The following is a 14,412-nucleotide window of genomic DNA, read 5'->3' on the forward strand; positions in this document are numbered from 1 at the left end:
GACATTGAGTAATGAAGCAATGAAGCTTTAGCATGACAAGCATTTTAAAATATATTCAAACAGAAAGCAGTTCTTTCAAATGGTAGATTTACTGTTTTTACTGTGTTTTTGATCAAATAAATGCAGCCTTGCTGAGCAGAAGAGATTTTTTTCAAACCCTTTAAAATAATTCACTGACCCCTTTTTGAATGGTGGTGTATATATTATTTATCATGTATATTTTCAAAGCATTTATTTAGCTCATATATAATTTTACAAGCATGTAATTGAATGCCATATGACATTCATGACATTTGAGTTGACTGGACTTGAAATATCATTATCATTAGTTTCCCAAGGAGCAAAAAACGTGAATATAAATTACATCTGTAGGTGTTAAACTCTTTAGAAATTTGGCATTCGAACCAACCACATTTAACATTTCTATCATAAAACAGTGGTCAGATATGAAATGTTTGGCTACTTAAATCTTATCCCGCACTTTATCCACCTTTTTCTTGTCGTAAAATGGGCCATTTGTAAATTCTATGGGTCTGGCTTCTGTTCTCATCTGCGTCCACTCCGTCCAGCTATTTTTAGCTGAACAAAACAGTTCGTTTTGCTGCTTGATATTGAAAGTTGGTGTGTCTTATCATATTATTTTAATGTATTATCTTAATTATGAACACACTGGTTTGTAGTGCAAACAGTTTTACTGTTTACTTCACATTGTTATTCTCCTCTTTATTTACCTATCGCGGCTAATGAACCGGAAGTCTCTACTTCCGCGTTGAAGAAAAAGGTGGATAGCCGCTAACTGTCGCGTTGAACTTGAAATTCGCGCTATGCAGCTTCTGTGAACATAAAGGCCGCCTACTTTGATTTGATTGGTCATCTCAAATATTTTTTGAGAGGTGACAGCTGAGGCAGCTCAGATGAGGAGGCTTAAAGGAACACTATTTTTGAAAATAGGCTCATGGGTTAGACTCACAGGTGGGTTAGAAACGCACTGGGTTGTTCGAATAAGTGGACTGCTGACTTGTTGTCAAACCATGCTATTTTATTTGGCCCCATATTGGATCTCTTTGTGAGGTCTAAACTTTATAGCCTCAGTTTGGAAAGCGATGTAGAAAGTGGCATAATAGTAACATTAAAAGCAAATGTAACATCAAGCAGAAATGAGCAGAATCCAAACTGAGAAAATAGAAATGTGTTACCATACACTTGTGTTATTGTTGTCAATTATTTGTGTGCTTTGTGCAAAGAATAGATTTTTAATACTTTGATAATATATTCAGCAAATTCAGTTTGCTTTGCAAGTTACACACTTGCAACCACAAACTATGAAACTTCAAACATCATCAGCGGTTTATTATATTCTCTTCCTTCTCAATAACTTTTAACCAAAAAGCCACTAGTATGTTTCTCACTTGTATGACAAATTCACTTTGATGATAAATCAATGAGAAAGTAATGTGAAATTCAACAAAAATCTTTGCTGAGTATTTTTTCCTGAAAACTTTCCTAACAGTAACCCTTTTGTGTGACTGCGTGGTCAAAAAGAACTGTAGTAATGTCACACAGCCAGGGGCGCCGCTAGCAATTTTGGTACCTATGAAAGAATATGAGGTTGGGCCCCCTACCGCACCAAACATACAAGCCATCCTATAGCTATTCAAAAGCTTTGTCTGTAATTGAATAATACTGACCTATTACTTTTGCTATTGCTTTTGACCAGGTATCAGTATTTACATAATTCAGTGAGAACCTGTCCTACATGGACATAGAGTTTCTGTACCACACTATTCTGCTGATATGGAATGAGTTTGACTACTTAATCAGTTATATTAATAGAAATTGTTCACTGGGGCAAACAAAAAAATTCTAAAATAATAAATAGAATACCCTGAAAAACCAGCATTTCCAGCAGTATCCAACATTTCTCAATCATGCTCTTACTGGAAAAACTAGATTTAGCTAAATGTGACTATTAGCTTAATAGCTGTATTCCGTGCTTGCTAGCTACCTATGCACATACAGCAAACAATGTCTAAAATGTTGTACATTTTGAACCTTTACCCAAAGACCTTCATACACTGTAGATACTGATTACCTCCTTCTTCAACTGGGAGAAGTGTTAGGGGAACTTACCGGGGAAGAGTGGGTGAGGGTGAGGCTGCATCTGTGTAGGCCATGAGGTAGACATAGGCAAGGCAAGGCAAGGCAAGTTTATTTATATAGCACATTTCATACACAATGGTAATTCAAAGTGCTTTACATAAAAGAAAGAAAATAATAATAATAAAAAATAATCATAACAATAAAACAAGGAATTTAAAAACTTTGAAAATGATAGTCTTGACTGGAAACAAAACATCTAATTCTTGCATTGTTTTTTATATGATAGTATGCTGATTTAGTTACTGCTTTGATATGACTACTGAAACTAAGGTCTGCCTCCAGAAGAGTCAAGGTATGCATTCACCTTGAGAACTTCATCTTTGTTTCCAAATGCAATGACTTCAGTTTTTTCCTTGTTTAACTGAAGAAAGTTCTGGCACATCTAACTGTTAATTTCATCAATGCATTGGCAGAGGGAGTCAATGAGGCTGTAGTCATTTGGCGATAAGGCTAGGTAAATCTGGGTATCATCAGCATAGCTGTGATTGGCAATTTGGTTCTTTCTCATTTATTTGACTGAGTGGGAGCATATACAGGCTAAACAAGAGTGGTACAAGAATTGAGCCTTGTGGGACTCCGCATGTCATGGACGTCCACTTAGACGTATGCTCTCCTGTTCTCACATAATAACCTCTCCCTTCTAAGTATGACCTGAACCATTTGATTACCATCCCAGAAAGCCCGACCCAGTTTTCCAGTCTCTCTAGAAGTATGTTATGATCGACCGTGTCAAATGCGGCACTGCGATCTAGTAGTACCAGCACTGATATTTTGCCAGAATCAGAATTTAAGCGAATATCATTTATTATCTTAATGAGCGCTGTCTCTGTGCTGTGATGCGGTCGGAAACCAGATTGAAAATTGTCCAGGTATCCATTTAAGTTTAAGTATTTGTTCAGCTGATTAAAGACTACCTTTTCAATAATCTTGCCTATAAAAGGAAGATTTGATATTGGTCTATAGTTGCTCAATATGGTGTTATCAAGATTGCTCTTTTTCAGAAGGGGTTTAACAACTGCAGTTTTCAGGAAGTTTGGAAAAGTCCCAGAAAGAAGTGAGGTGAGACATAGACCTCATTAGTGAACTAACTAGTTATCCACTAGCATACACGGTGGTAGTTAAAGCTAAGTCTGCTAGCATAGTTGGTCAACAGGAGAATGCTGTCAAGGCTACAAATTTAAGATTTATATTTGGACCAAAATTACATTGTTTTAATTTTCAGTGGTGAAAAACGTTGCATCGCGCCACGTCTTTAAAATTCGAACACATTATTTTCTATGAGTGTACGCTAGGGTGACCATACGTGCCATTTTCCTGGCCAGGACGCGTCCTGGGAAAATGGCATGTATGGTCACCCTAGTGTACGCACAACAGCGGCTACTTCTTTGTGAAACTCGAAGACATCTCTATTATTTAGTTTTTATTTGTTTATTTTGTTGTTATTTTGTTTTATTTGTAACTACATTTATATGTAGATACATTTATAATTTCTATTACATTACTAGTAGTACTGTTACTTCTAATAAAACAGATCTCTGGGGGCCCCAAAAGTGCGTGAGCCCTTAGAACCCCCCACCCCCCTTAGTGCCAACTCCTGCACACAGCATGTTGAGAATCCACTGCCGGAGAGATCATTGTTCTTCCAGACAATACAGCAGACATATGACTTTATTTTGGGAAAGAGAATTCTAATGATCTATGTGACTCCCAGTTGTTAAAACGTTTAATGCTGTCATATCATCAGTGAGGGAGCTTAATGGAATTTAATTAACTTCACAAACAGTAGGGAAATTTCTCACAAAATTATGTGAGAAGTTTTAGTTGTTTCTGCAATTTGACCCCTTGACCTCCAGCTGACATGTCAGGCTTTTCATACCAGTGCATTACACTTTACACGTTATAGATAATATATGTTAAACTGCTATATTGTGCATGTTACTCAATGTATGCTTGACATTCAATTGTACAGAGAAAGTTTGGGAAGGAAAGACTTAGTCTCTGAAAACATTATGACCCATCTGACTTCTGAGTAACTGACTGTGAGTCAGGGAAATAGAGGTGTAGTAGATCTATGGAATACTATAGAACTGTTACCCAACCATCAGAACTTCTCCTTTTATCAAAGGGCACCTGTGTGTGACCCTGGCCCTTACGGAAAAGAGGCAGTGTTCCAGCAATGACGTGCTTGCAGAGACTACACTGGTTGTAGTAAATACTCAAGCCTTGATTATTTTTCCGCAGAGGCAGAGCTACTTACACACATAGACAGACCACTGTCTGTACACACTTAACACCTCTGAATCCTTGAGGATCTTGTATGTGTGTGTGATGTCAGAGGTCATAAAGGAAACGGAGAGGATGCGTGAGTCAGGGTGTGTCTTATGCAGAAAGAAGGACAGTCAGCAACAAAGATGGTGGGGCTTCAAGGGGCGTGGAAGGTCTTTCGTTATAAAATGGATCCAAAAAAAACAAAGATATTACAGGGAAGACAGCTGTCTTGGACTGGACTTCAAAAATTTACTGCAAACATCAAGAACAGGATTTTACAAAGGCTCACCGATCACTTACTAGAAGTGTCAAGCTAAATCCATCAATGGCCAGCCATAATGGTAAGAAAATCTCTTTAATATATTTGTTTTTCGTAAATATTGCTCAAAGTAAGAACTGAGTATATCAATATGATTGATAGCAATAACACAGTATATAGCATACTGTATGCTGTTTAGCATATACACATGCTTTTGTTTACTACTGAATTACTGTAAAGACTGTTTTGAAAAGGTATTGTGAAGTTGTTGAAGAACTGTTTGTGTAAGTGAACTCAAATATATTATGTAAAGCAGTCTGGTGGTCAAGAGTTTTTCCAAGAGGGCTGGCAAGATACTTTTCCATTAGTGCAGGAAACTGCAGGTTTCATAAAAAAAAAAATTATAATAATAATTAAACAAAAACATTTGCACCAAACTACTTATTTCACTAATGTGGTCTTTCTACCATGGATCAAAATATATTACGCCTTTCCATTAAATCATAATCTTACTCCAACAGCAGTAGTATAAGATGCTAAAAGTCCTAGTGAAATATTTCTGGTGACAGTACTTCTGATGATTTTGTTTCATGCTGGGCAGTTGGGATAGAAACGCTCTGGGTTGTTAAAATAAATATGGAAGTGGACTGCTGACTTGTTGGTGGACTGTGTTATTTTATTTGGTCCCATATCTGACCTCTTTGTGAGGTCTGAGCTTTATAGGCCCAGCTTGGAAAGCGATGAAGAAATTGGCATGACAGTAACATTAAAAGCAAATGTAGCATCAAGCAGCAATGAGCAGAATCCAAGCTGAGAAGACAGAAATGTGTTACCATACACTTTAGACATGTGTTATTGTCGTCAATAATTTTTTTAATGCTTTGTGTGAAGAACACGAAGAACAGAGTTTTAATACTTTCACAACATATTCAGTTTGCTTTGCAAGTTACACCCTTGCAACCTCAAACTGAAACTTTACACATCATCAGCAGTTTATTATATGCTCTTCCTTCTCAATAACTGTTGTTTCGCACCATCTCATCACTCTCAGAAAAAAACATACAAAAGTTGTCATTGAGGCGGTACCTTTTCAAATTATTTACGGCTAAAGGGTGCATATTAGTACCTCAAAGGTATATCTTAGTACCTATTCAAAAGGTACTGGCCTAGAGACAACTTTTGTACCTTTATTTCTGAGAGTGACAGGCTAAACATTAATAATACGGTTTGATAATGTCCCAAGGAACATTGCGATTTTCAGTGAAAGCAAGAACATCTGACCTTTTGCTTTTTGTTTACATTTAAATATTGACTAGAAGATCCTAAATCCTAAATATTTCTTATTCATTTTTATGTTTTGTCATAACTTTTCTTTGTTTTAAGACTGGAATAAAAAAAGTGTTTTAAAACACTAGGCATTAGATACTTGCCAACTTTGTAAATGGTTACAGAATAAAACATGGATATCATACAATAAACTAAACTGAGGGTCACACACTACCAGACTTTCAAAATGATCCAAACACAACAATCACACACAGAAACAAAGATCTCCTCGCTATGTAATGCATTTTTAATATTCTCTGACCAAATGGAATCATTGTCTGCGTCATTCACTATGCAATTTTCTGTGAAATCCCTCAACTCCGACTGCCCAAAATCTGCAGACTGGCTCAAAATTTTGGCAGCTAACATTGCAAAAATGTTAACACTCCACACTGCAAATTATGGCACAAGTCGTGTAGTGTATTCCAGCTTTTAAGGTGGTCTCAGACTTTTGAACCCCACTGTTTAAAGATAATATAAGCAAATATAATACAAATCAGTTCAGCAGTTCACAAGAAGATAACTTTTTAAACACCAAAAAGACAAAATAGTGGAAAATCTTTTCATTTTAATCATTTACTTTTAATGTTACTGTCATACCACTTTCTTCATTGCTTTCTAAGCTGAGGCTATAAAGCCCAGACCTCACAAGAAATCCAATACCAGACCAGATAAAATCACCAACGAGTCAATGGCCTGCTTCCATATTTATTTAAACAATGCATTTTGTCATGAAACACACTTTTTGAGTCAGTATCTCAAAAAGTATCTTAAATCGGTATCTCAAACTGGTCAGCAAGACTGGAAAACAAGCTTTTTGGCAACCACATCATTAATCCATTCCATGATTAACATAAATTTAGCCACCCAAATAACCAGCATGCAACATTCAAAGTATTTAAAGACATGTTATAGGTCAAGGGAACGAAGTCTCACTAAACTAAATGGATATTCAAATTATATTTGCTTGCATTGTTTAAATTGTTTATTAATTTCTTTGGTGCCCAGCCCTACTGAGTGGTATAGATTTGCAGTGTTACGAGAATAACCATACTCACCGCACTGAGGAGATGGATGTGGAGCGTCTGGTGGTGCGCAGAGGTCAGCCATTTTCTGTAGTACTGCAGTGTACTGAGCACGTCCCACAGCTCCAAGACCACCAGCTCAACCTCATACTACACCTGGGTGAGTAAACTTAATAGAGAGAGTAAAGGTAATGATACACAGGGGAACTTTTTCTTACCAATGTTGCTAGGCAATGTTGCCATCAACAGGCAACCAGGTGAGACACAGGGCCCACGGCCAATCTAAAGTATTAAATTTGTTGCCCATTCTCAGTGGGAAAGTGCCCAAGCAACATTGCTCAAAAAAGTTTCTCCATGTATCATCACCTTAACAGTGAGGAAGATAAAAAAGGTGGCCTGTAGGTTTTGGACTGGGGCTTGAAACTGCAGTAATCTTAAATTGGAGTATAAGAGAATTTACCAGATTAGATCAGTTTAGGGGTCAAGCCAAAAAAACTAAAATGCACATACCAACAGCATATGATTTGTGTGCACATGTTTGTGTGTTATAGGTAAGAATAATGAGGTGGTCTTGAAGGTGTCAGACTCGCAAGATCATGGGAAATGGTGGTTTAATCAGCGTAATGCTCAGGGCGAGGTGATGCTGACTCTCCACAGCCCTGCTGATGCTCTTGTGGGTCTGTACAGCATGACTGTGGTTCTACTCTCAGCTGATGGGCAGATCCTGGAGCAAACCAAGCCTCAGACCTTCTACCTGCTTTTCAATCCCTGGTGCAAAGGTGAGTATTTGGCATCATTAACCTGAAAAAATGTAAATTCCTCATGACTTTGTTTCTTCTGTGCAAAAGTTTTTGTTTTATTTTTCACACTATATAACCTTAGAAAACTAAAAGTTGAACTGAAGACATTTGCTATAGTTTTATGGTGCTTATTTGTTCTTTTGGAGCTTATGCTTTTGGGTTCCATGGAAGATAAAATGTAATTGTAGGAACAACGTGAGGGCTACTCACACTAAAAATGAATACTTGAATGATAACTATAACCATACATTTGTAATAATTGTTCTAATTCTACGAGAATAGGGAAGTTCACAACAAAAATAATACTGAGGAATTATATAATTGGAATCGCTTTCAGAATGATTTTTCTTCCAGTTGATGAATGATAAAACATTGACAGACCATCATAATCCACCCAACATTAAAGATTGCACATTTAAAGCAGCAGATGACTTCAGCACACACTTATAATAAACAGAACATTATCGTCCATTGGTGTGGATGCTAAGCTAATTATTGTTATTTTTAAGGGTATTTAAGGTCAGTTCACACCAAGAACAATTACTATAATGATAACTATATTAACATCCATACCAGCGGACACTAACATTCTGTTTTTTTTATAAGTACACCCTGCAGTTAAGGCATAACATAATATTATGCCTTATAGATTACTATAATACTATTTTATACTACTATACTATAATAGATTTTCTTTCCTGTAGATGACTCTGTGTACCTTCCAAGTGAGGAACTGCTGCAGGAGTACATTTTAAATGAAAATGGGATCTTGTACCAGGGCTCATGGGATGATATCACCACTGTGCCTTGGAACTTTGGACAGGTAACCTGCAAATGCATTCCCAGGTTGTCAAGATCCAAATGTATACAGCCCCCATCTGTTTAGACAGTCTTGTGGCCAGTGCCCTTTCTGAGAAAGTAACAGCCTGAGATGACTGACATACAGTCAGGATTTATGGGTGATGTTGCATGGTGGTGGAATTCAGATGAGACAGAGTGTGAATTGTGACAGATCAGTGGCAGGAGAACCGCAGAGGGTTTGTCTGCTGGGTAATCACTCTCTATAGATGTCAGACATTTCAGCAACAATGTTTGTCTTGCAAACAGAGAGTCAGAGAGATATTGGAAGTTTGGGGGAGAAATTTGATTCTCCAGGTTAAGCGGGGGAACTGAAAGTGCTAAGCTTTCTTTGTAAAATATAAGTTAGGCCCTAAGGACAGAACTCACAAATAAAAATGGTTTAGTCTATGGTTTAGACATGCAGAGTGTGAATTGTGACAGATCAGTGGCAGGAGAACCGCAGAGGGTTTGTCTGCTGGGTAATCACTCTCTATAGATGTCAGACATTTCAGCAACAATGTTTGTCTTGCAAACAAGTGACTGTCCCATTTCAGTCAGAGAGATATTGGAAGTTTGGGGGAGAAATTTGATTCACCAGGTTAAGCGGGGGAACTGAAAGTGCTAAGCTTTCTTTGTAAAATATAAGTTAGGCCCTAAGGACAGAACTCACAAATAAAAATGGTTTAGTCTATGGTTTAGACATACAACTTTTTCCATTTTAAGTTCTCTTCTGTAGACACACTTTATTGTGTATATTTAACTGTATCTAATTGTGAATACTCCATATTCTTTGGATTCTATTTTTCAAACAGTTTGAAAAAGATGTGGTGGATATTTGCTTTGAAGTGCTGGACAATTCACCCACAGCCCTGAAAAATTCAGAGATGGAAATAGCTAACAGAGGAAGCCCTGTTTATGTTAGCAGGACTATTACTGCCATGGTAAGGCATCTGTCAACATGGTAATTCGCTGTCTCCACCCCTGTTATAATCATATTTGCTCAAGCATAAATTACTTTTTCACTGAAGTAATCTGTAAGAAGTATTTTATACATATATACATTCTGTGTATACATACGTTCTACATACAGAATAATCTGCATTAACAGGTGAATGCTAATGATGATCGGGGGGTGGTATCTGGGCGCTGGGATGGGAAGTACAGTGATGGGGTAGCGCCCACACGGTGGACTGGCAGTGTGCCCATCCTGAGGCGCTGGAGTGAGGATGGAGGACAGAAAGTGCGATATGGCCAGTGCTGGGTGTTCACAGGAGTGGCCTGCACAGGTAAGAAAGCAAAAGATTTAGAAAATATTCTAGGTCCTTTCTAAATTCAGAAATGCTTACTACTGTTATTATTTCTGTTTGTGTTTCACGTGTTCTGTAACATGACCTTTCCACAGTCCTCCGCTGTCTTGGCATTCCGACGAGATGTATCACAAATTACTCATCTGCCCATGACACTGATGCAAACATTTCTGTGGATTACCTTTTCAATGCTCAACTTGAAAGTGTGTCTGAAGGCAGGAAGGACTCCATCTGGTGAGTTTTTTATTTAGCTCTAAACCTTTTCTATATGACACCAGTTGTTTCATTTCACTTGAAGAGCAACTCTGATCAACTTGAAAGTGTGTCTGAAGGCAGGAAGGACTCCATCTGGTGAGTTTTTTTATTTAGCTCTAAACCTTTTCTATATGACACCAGTTGTTTCATTTCACTTGAAGAGCAACTCTGAGCAATAACATTTTCCTCTGTTGTCCCTGACCTGTGAGTCTCACCCTCTATTTTCAGGAACTACCACTGTTGGGTTGAATCCTGGATGAAACGCGATGACCTCCCAGAAGGTTACGATGGATGGCAGGTGCTAGATCCAACTCCTCAAGAAAGGAGTGATGGTAAAGCTTTACTCTTTCAAGTATAAAAAAACAAGAATATCCAGAGAACTACTTCCTCTTATCTCCTATTACATAAAAGCTAGCTTGTACATACCTACATCCTCTTCTCCCATGTTCTTACAGGAATCTTCTGCTGTGGGCCTTGTCCAGTCCATGCGGTCAAGGAGGGAGAGGTGGGGTTCAAGTACGACACCCCATTTGTGTTTTCTGAGGTGAATGCTGATCTGATCGTCTGGATTGTTCATCCAGACAGGGAACGAATTCAGGTGTCCCAAAACAGTAAAGTTATAGGGCGGAACATAAGCACTAAGAGTGTGTATGGAGACTTCAGAGAGGACATTACTGCTAACTACAAATATCCTGAAGGTAAAAACAAGCGACCTGTCGAATGTACTCATTTGTTTTCAATTTATTATAATGAACTCATTTTGACCTTTGACATTCTGTTGTAATATTAAGTTCATTGTCTCCTATTGTACCTGAAACCTTGTACACGTTACTTCTACTTGTTACGTTTGTTTGAGTAAGTGAGCATATTTAATGATTAAAAATTGAAGTGTAGGTGAAATATTGAAAAATGTAACATTTATTATTACATATATATTTTTTATTGATATTATACATTTTTATTATAATAATTGTTTAGAAAATAAGTGGTCTTTGTGACGCTAGCCTAAAAAGGAAAGATATTCCATCGGTGTATTGTTTAGAGTAAGGCATGTTCACAGTAAATCATGTTAAGAAATATAGTATGATATATTTTGATTCGTGTTTTTGATTTCAATTTATATTTGTCCATGTCAACTGATTCTGAAATTGTGACATTTTGATATTAATCACATTCAAATGCTTTGTCCCACCACAGGATCAATGAAGGAGCGAGAGGTTTATAAAAAGGCAGGAAGACAAGTGGGCCAAAAGAACAAAGGCCCAGGGCAGCTTGAGCTTTTCATCAAGCATGCCCCAGCTATCCATGGGACAGACTTTGACGTGATCATAGAGGTGTATAATGCTGGTAGGGAGGACACAGATGCACAGCTCATAGTCACATCGAACGCAATAACCTACAATAGTATCCACCGCGCAGAGTGCCAGAGAAAGACAACCTCTCTCACAGTGCCAGCTCACAAAGGTAAGACTAGGAAACTTGGATAGTATCCTGAATTATTTTGCGCACAGTGGCATCTGCAAACAAATGTAACCTCTCCTTTAAGGACAATAAATTAAAAAATATCTTTGCATCACTTTATAGCTCATAAAGAAGTATTGCGACTTCAGTATGGCCATTATGGGGCATGTGTGTCTGAACATCACATGATAAGGGTCACAGCCCTCCTCCAACCCACTGATCAAGACAACATCATCCTACAAGAAATCAACATCCCCTTGAAAATGCCAGCGCTTCATATCAAGGTGATGAACTGTTCCATTAATACTAGCACTGTGTCAATGGCTTTAGCCCTTTTACCAATGACCGATATTTGTTCTAAATTTCAGATTATTGGGAAAGCGATTGTATCACATAAACTGACAGCACACATCTCCTTCAACAACCCCTTACCTGTTAGTCTTCAAGGAGGCGTGTTTACCGTGGAGGGAGCAGGACTGACAGAGGCCAAAGAAATAAAAACACAGTATGTACTAGTTTTAGAAATCATGCAGAGTATGTACTCGACATGAAATGAATTGTTCACCCCAAAATAAGCATTTCAAAATTAATTCACTCTCAGGCCATACAAAATGTAGATGGGTTTGTTTTTTCATTGGAACAGATTTGAGAAATATAGAACTGCATCACTTGTTCACCAATGGATCCTCTGCAGTGAATGGGTGCCGTCAGAATGAGAGTCCAAACAGCTGATGAAAACATTACAGTAATCCACAAATAATCAACACAACTGCAATTCATCAGCTGACATCTTGTGAAGTGAAGTTGTGCTTGTTTATAAGAAACAAATTCATCATAAAGGCGTTTTAACTTTAAACCAACAATTCTTGCCAAAATACCAGCCCATAATCCATAATAACACTTCCTCCAGTGAAAAAGTCCATGCCCTTATTGTCTTCTCACTTCAAAATCCACCGCAAACATATTTAACTGTTTTAGACTGATTTGCTACAGTTTGAAGTTAAAAATGTCTTAAAGGAACACGCCACTATTTTTGAAAATAGGCTCATTTTCCAACAGTTGAGTTTTACCGTTTTCGAATCCATTCAGTCGATCTCCGGGTCTGGCAGTAGCACTTTTAGCTGCAGCTTAGCATAGATCATTGAATCTGATTAGACCGTTAGCATCAAATATTGAAACTCTTTGGTCATTTTTGCTAACGGTCTAATCAGATTCAATGATCTATGCTAAGCTGCAGCTAAAAGTGCTACTGCCAGACCCGGAGATCGACTGAATGGATTCGAAAACGGTAAAACTCAATCTCTTTAACTCTTTTTCAAAAATAGTGGCGTGTTCCTTTAAAAGCTTTTCACTTCACAAGACATTAATTGATGGACTGGAGTCATGTCAATTACTTGTGGATTATTGTGATGTTTTTATCAACTTGAACTCATTCTGACGGCACCCATTCACTGAGGATCCACTGGTGAGCAAGTGATGCAAATTTCTCAAAATCTATTCCAATGAAGAAACAAACTCATCTACATCTTGGATGGCCTGAGGGTGCAGTACATTTTCAGCAAATTTTCATTTATGCATGAACTCAGTATCTAGTATACATTTCTCGAAGTGCATCGGACATGATCTAAGGCATCCAAGTTTTGGTTGACTGTTAATGTCTATATGTCTCTTTTTCTTTAGTGGTAAGATTGAACCTGGTCAGGCTGTGACCGTTAAATTCTCCTTCAAGCCCACCCGTGCTGGCCTGAGGAAACTGCTTGTCGACTTTGACTCAGACAGACTGAGAGATGTAAAAGGAGAAGCCACTATCATTGTTCGGACAAAAATGTGAAATAGGAACGCTGTCCCAGAAATCTAGACAAGCATGTACAATTCAGAGAACCATACATCATTAAGTGTGTTGTAAATTATACAGTTAATGCTATATACTTGACTTGATCACAGCTGTTTTGCTTGTTACTTATTTTGTTTGCAATTTGTTTGTGTAACATTTCCTTAAAGATTACTTTGATATGATATCTTTGCATGCTTTCATGCAGACCTTGAATAAAAGAACCTCAAAAGCTGCTTTTCTACATGTAAAATGCCCAATACACCTTAGCTTTTAATATATAAACGGTGTTATCTAATGACAATTTTGAAATCAGTGTTTGTTGATACGTTCAGTATAATGCTGTTGTTGTGTTTGGTATAAATGTTTTGTAATAATAACTGAAAATACACATGTAAATATGACAGCAGAATATATTTTCTATATTTGTCCATCTTGTTGTTTATCACTCCATTTCCTATAAACAGAAATATCACAGTAGAAATAAAATGTCAGTGAAAAGTTATTTCAGGTTTAGCTAGATAGTATAATGCTTGCACACTTGACCTTGCATTTGTACCTTTTGACAAATGGAAATGGAGACTTTAGAAGTAAAGGCAAAGTCCCTTTAAGGGTATTGATAGTCTTTGGTAAAGATAACTTATTAGATAACAGGGATAGCTAAAGAGTAACCTTAACCAGCGAGCAGGTGACATTTATTACAGGTACATTTCTGAGTAAATAGTAGTGCCATTATTGTCATGTGAATGATCAACTCGCTCATATGGCTTAAAACTCATATCTATTTTCTACTTATGCTGATCCTTTATAGAAATAGAATGTGGGGTTTGTGCATAAACTAGATTTTGTTCGCCACCTGCTGTAAGGAGAAGCTTACTGT

The 14,412-nt window shown here is 37.5% G+C and overlaps 1 protein-coding gene across 1 annotated transcript; it reads left to right on the plus strand.

Moving 5' to 3' along the window:
• The first annotated feature begins 4,753 nt into the window (after positions 1-4,753).
• LOC107583764 (protein-glutamine gamma-glutamyltransferase 2-like) lies at positions 4,754-13,532 on the plus strand. The gene is made up of 13 exons (XM_016270072.1): positions 4,754-4,769; positions 7,022-7,198; positions 7,590-7,817; positions 8,543-8,661; positions 9,491-9,619; positions 9,787-9,964; positions 10,081-10,219; positions 10,469-10,572; positions 10,696-10,938; positions 11,438-11,704; positions 11,825-11,985; positions 12,070-12,206; positions 13,382-13,532. The coding sequence occupies exons 1-13, from the start codon at positions 4,754-4,756 to the stop codon at positions 13,530-13,532; spliced, it is 2,049 nt and encodes a 682-aa protein (XP_016125558.1).
• The last annotated feature ends 880 nt before the right edge of the window (positions 13,533-14,412 follow it).

This window comes from Sinocyclocheilus grahami, unplaced genomic scaffold (assembly GCF_001515645.1).
Source record: "Sinocyclocheilus grahami isolate Dianchi unplaced genomic scaffold, SAMN03320097.WGS_v1.1 scaffold55.1, whole genome shotgun sequence".
In the NCBI taxonomy this organism is placed as follows: Eukaryota; Metazoa; Chordata; class Actinopteri; order Cypriniformes; family Cyprinidae; genus Sinocyclocheilus; species Sinocyclocheilus grahami.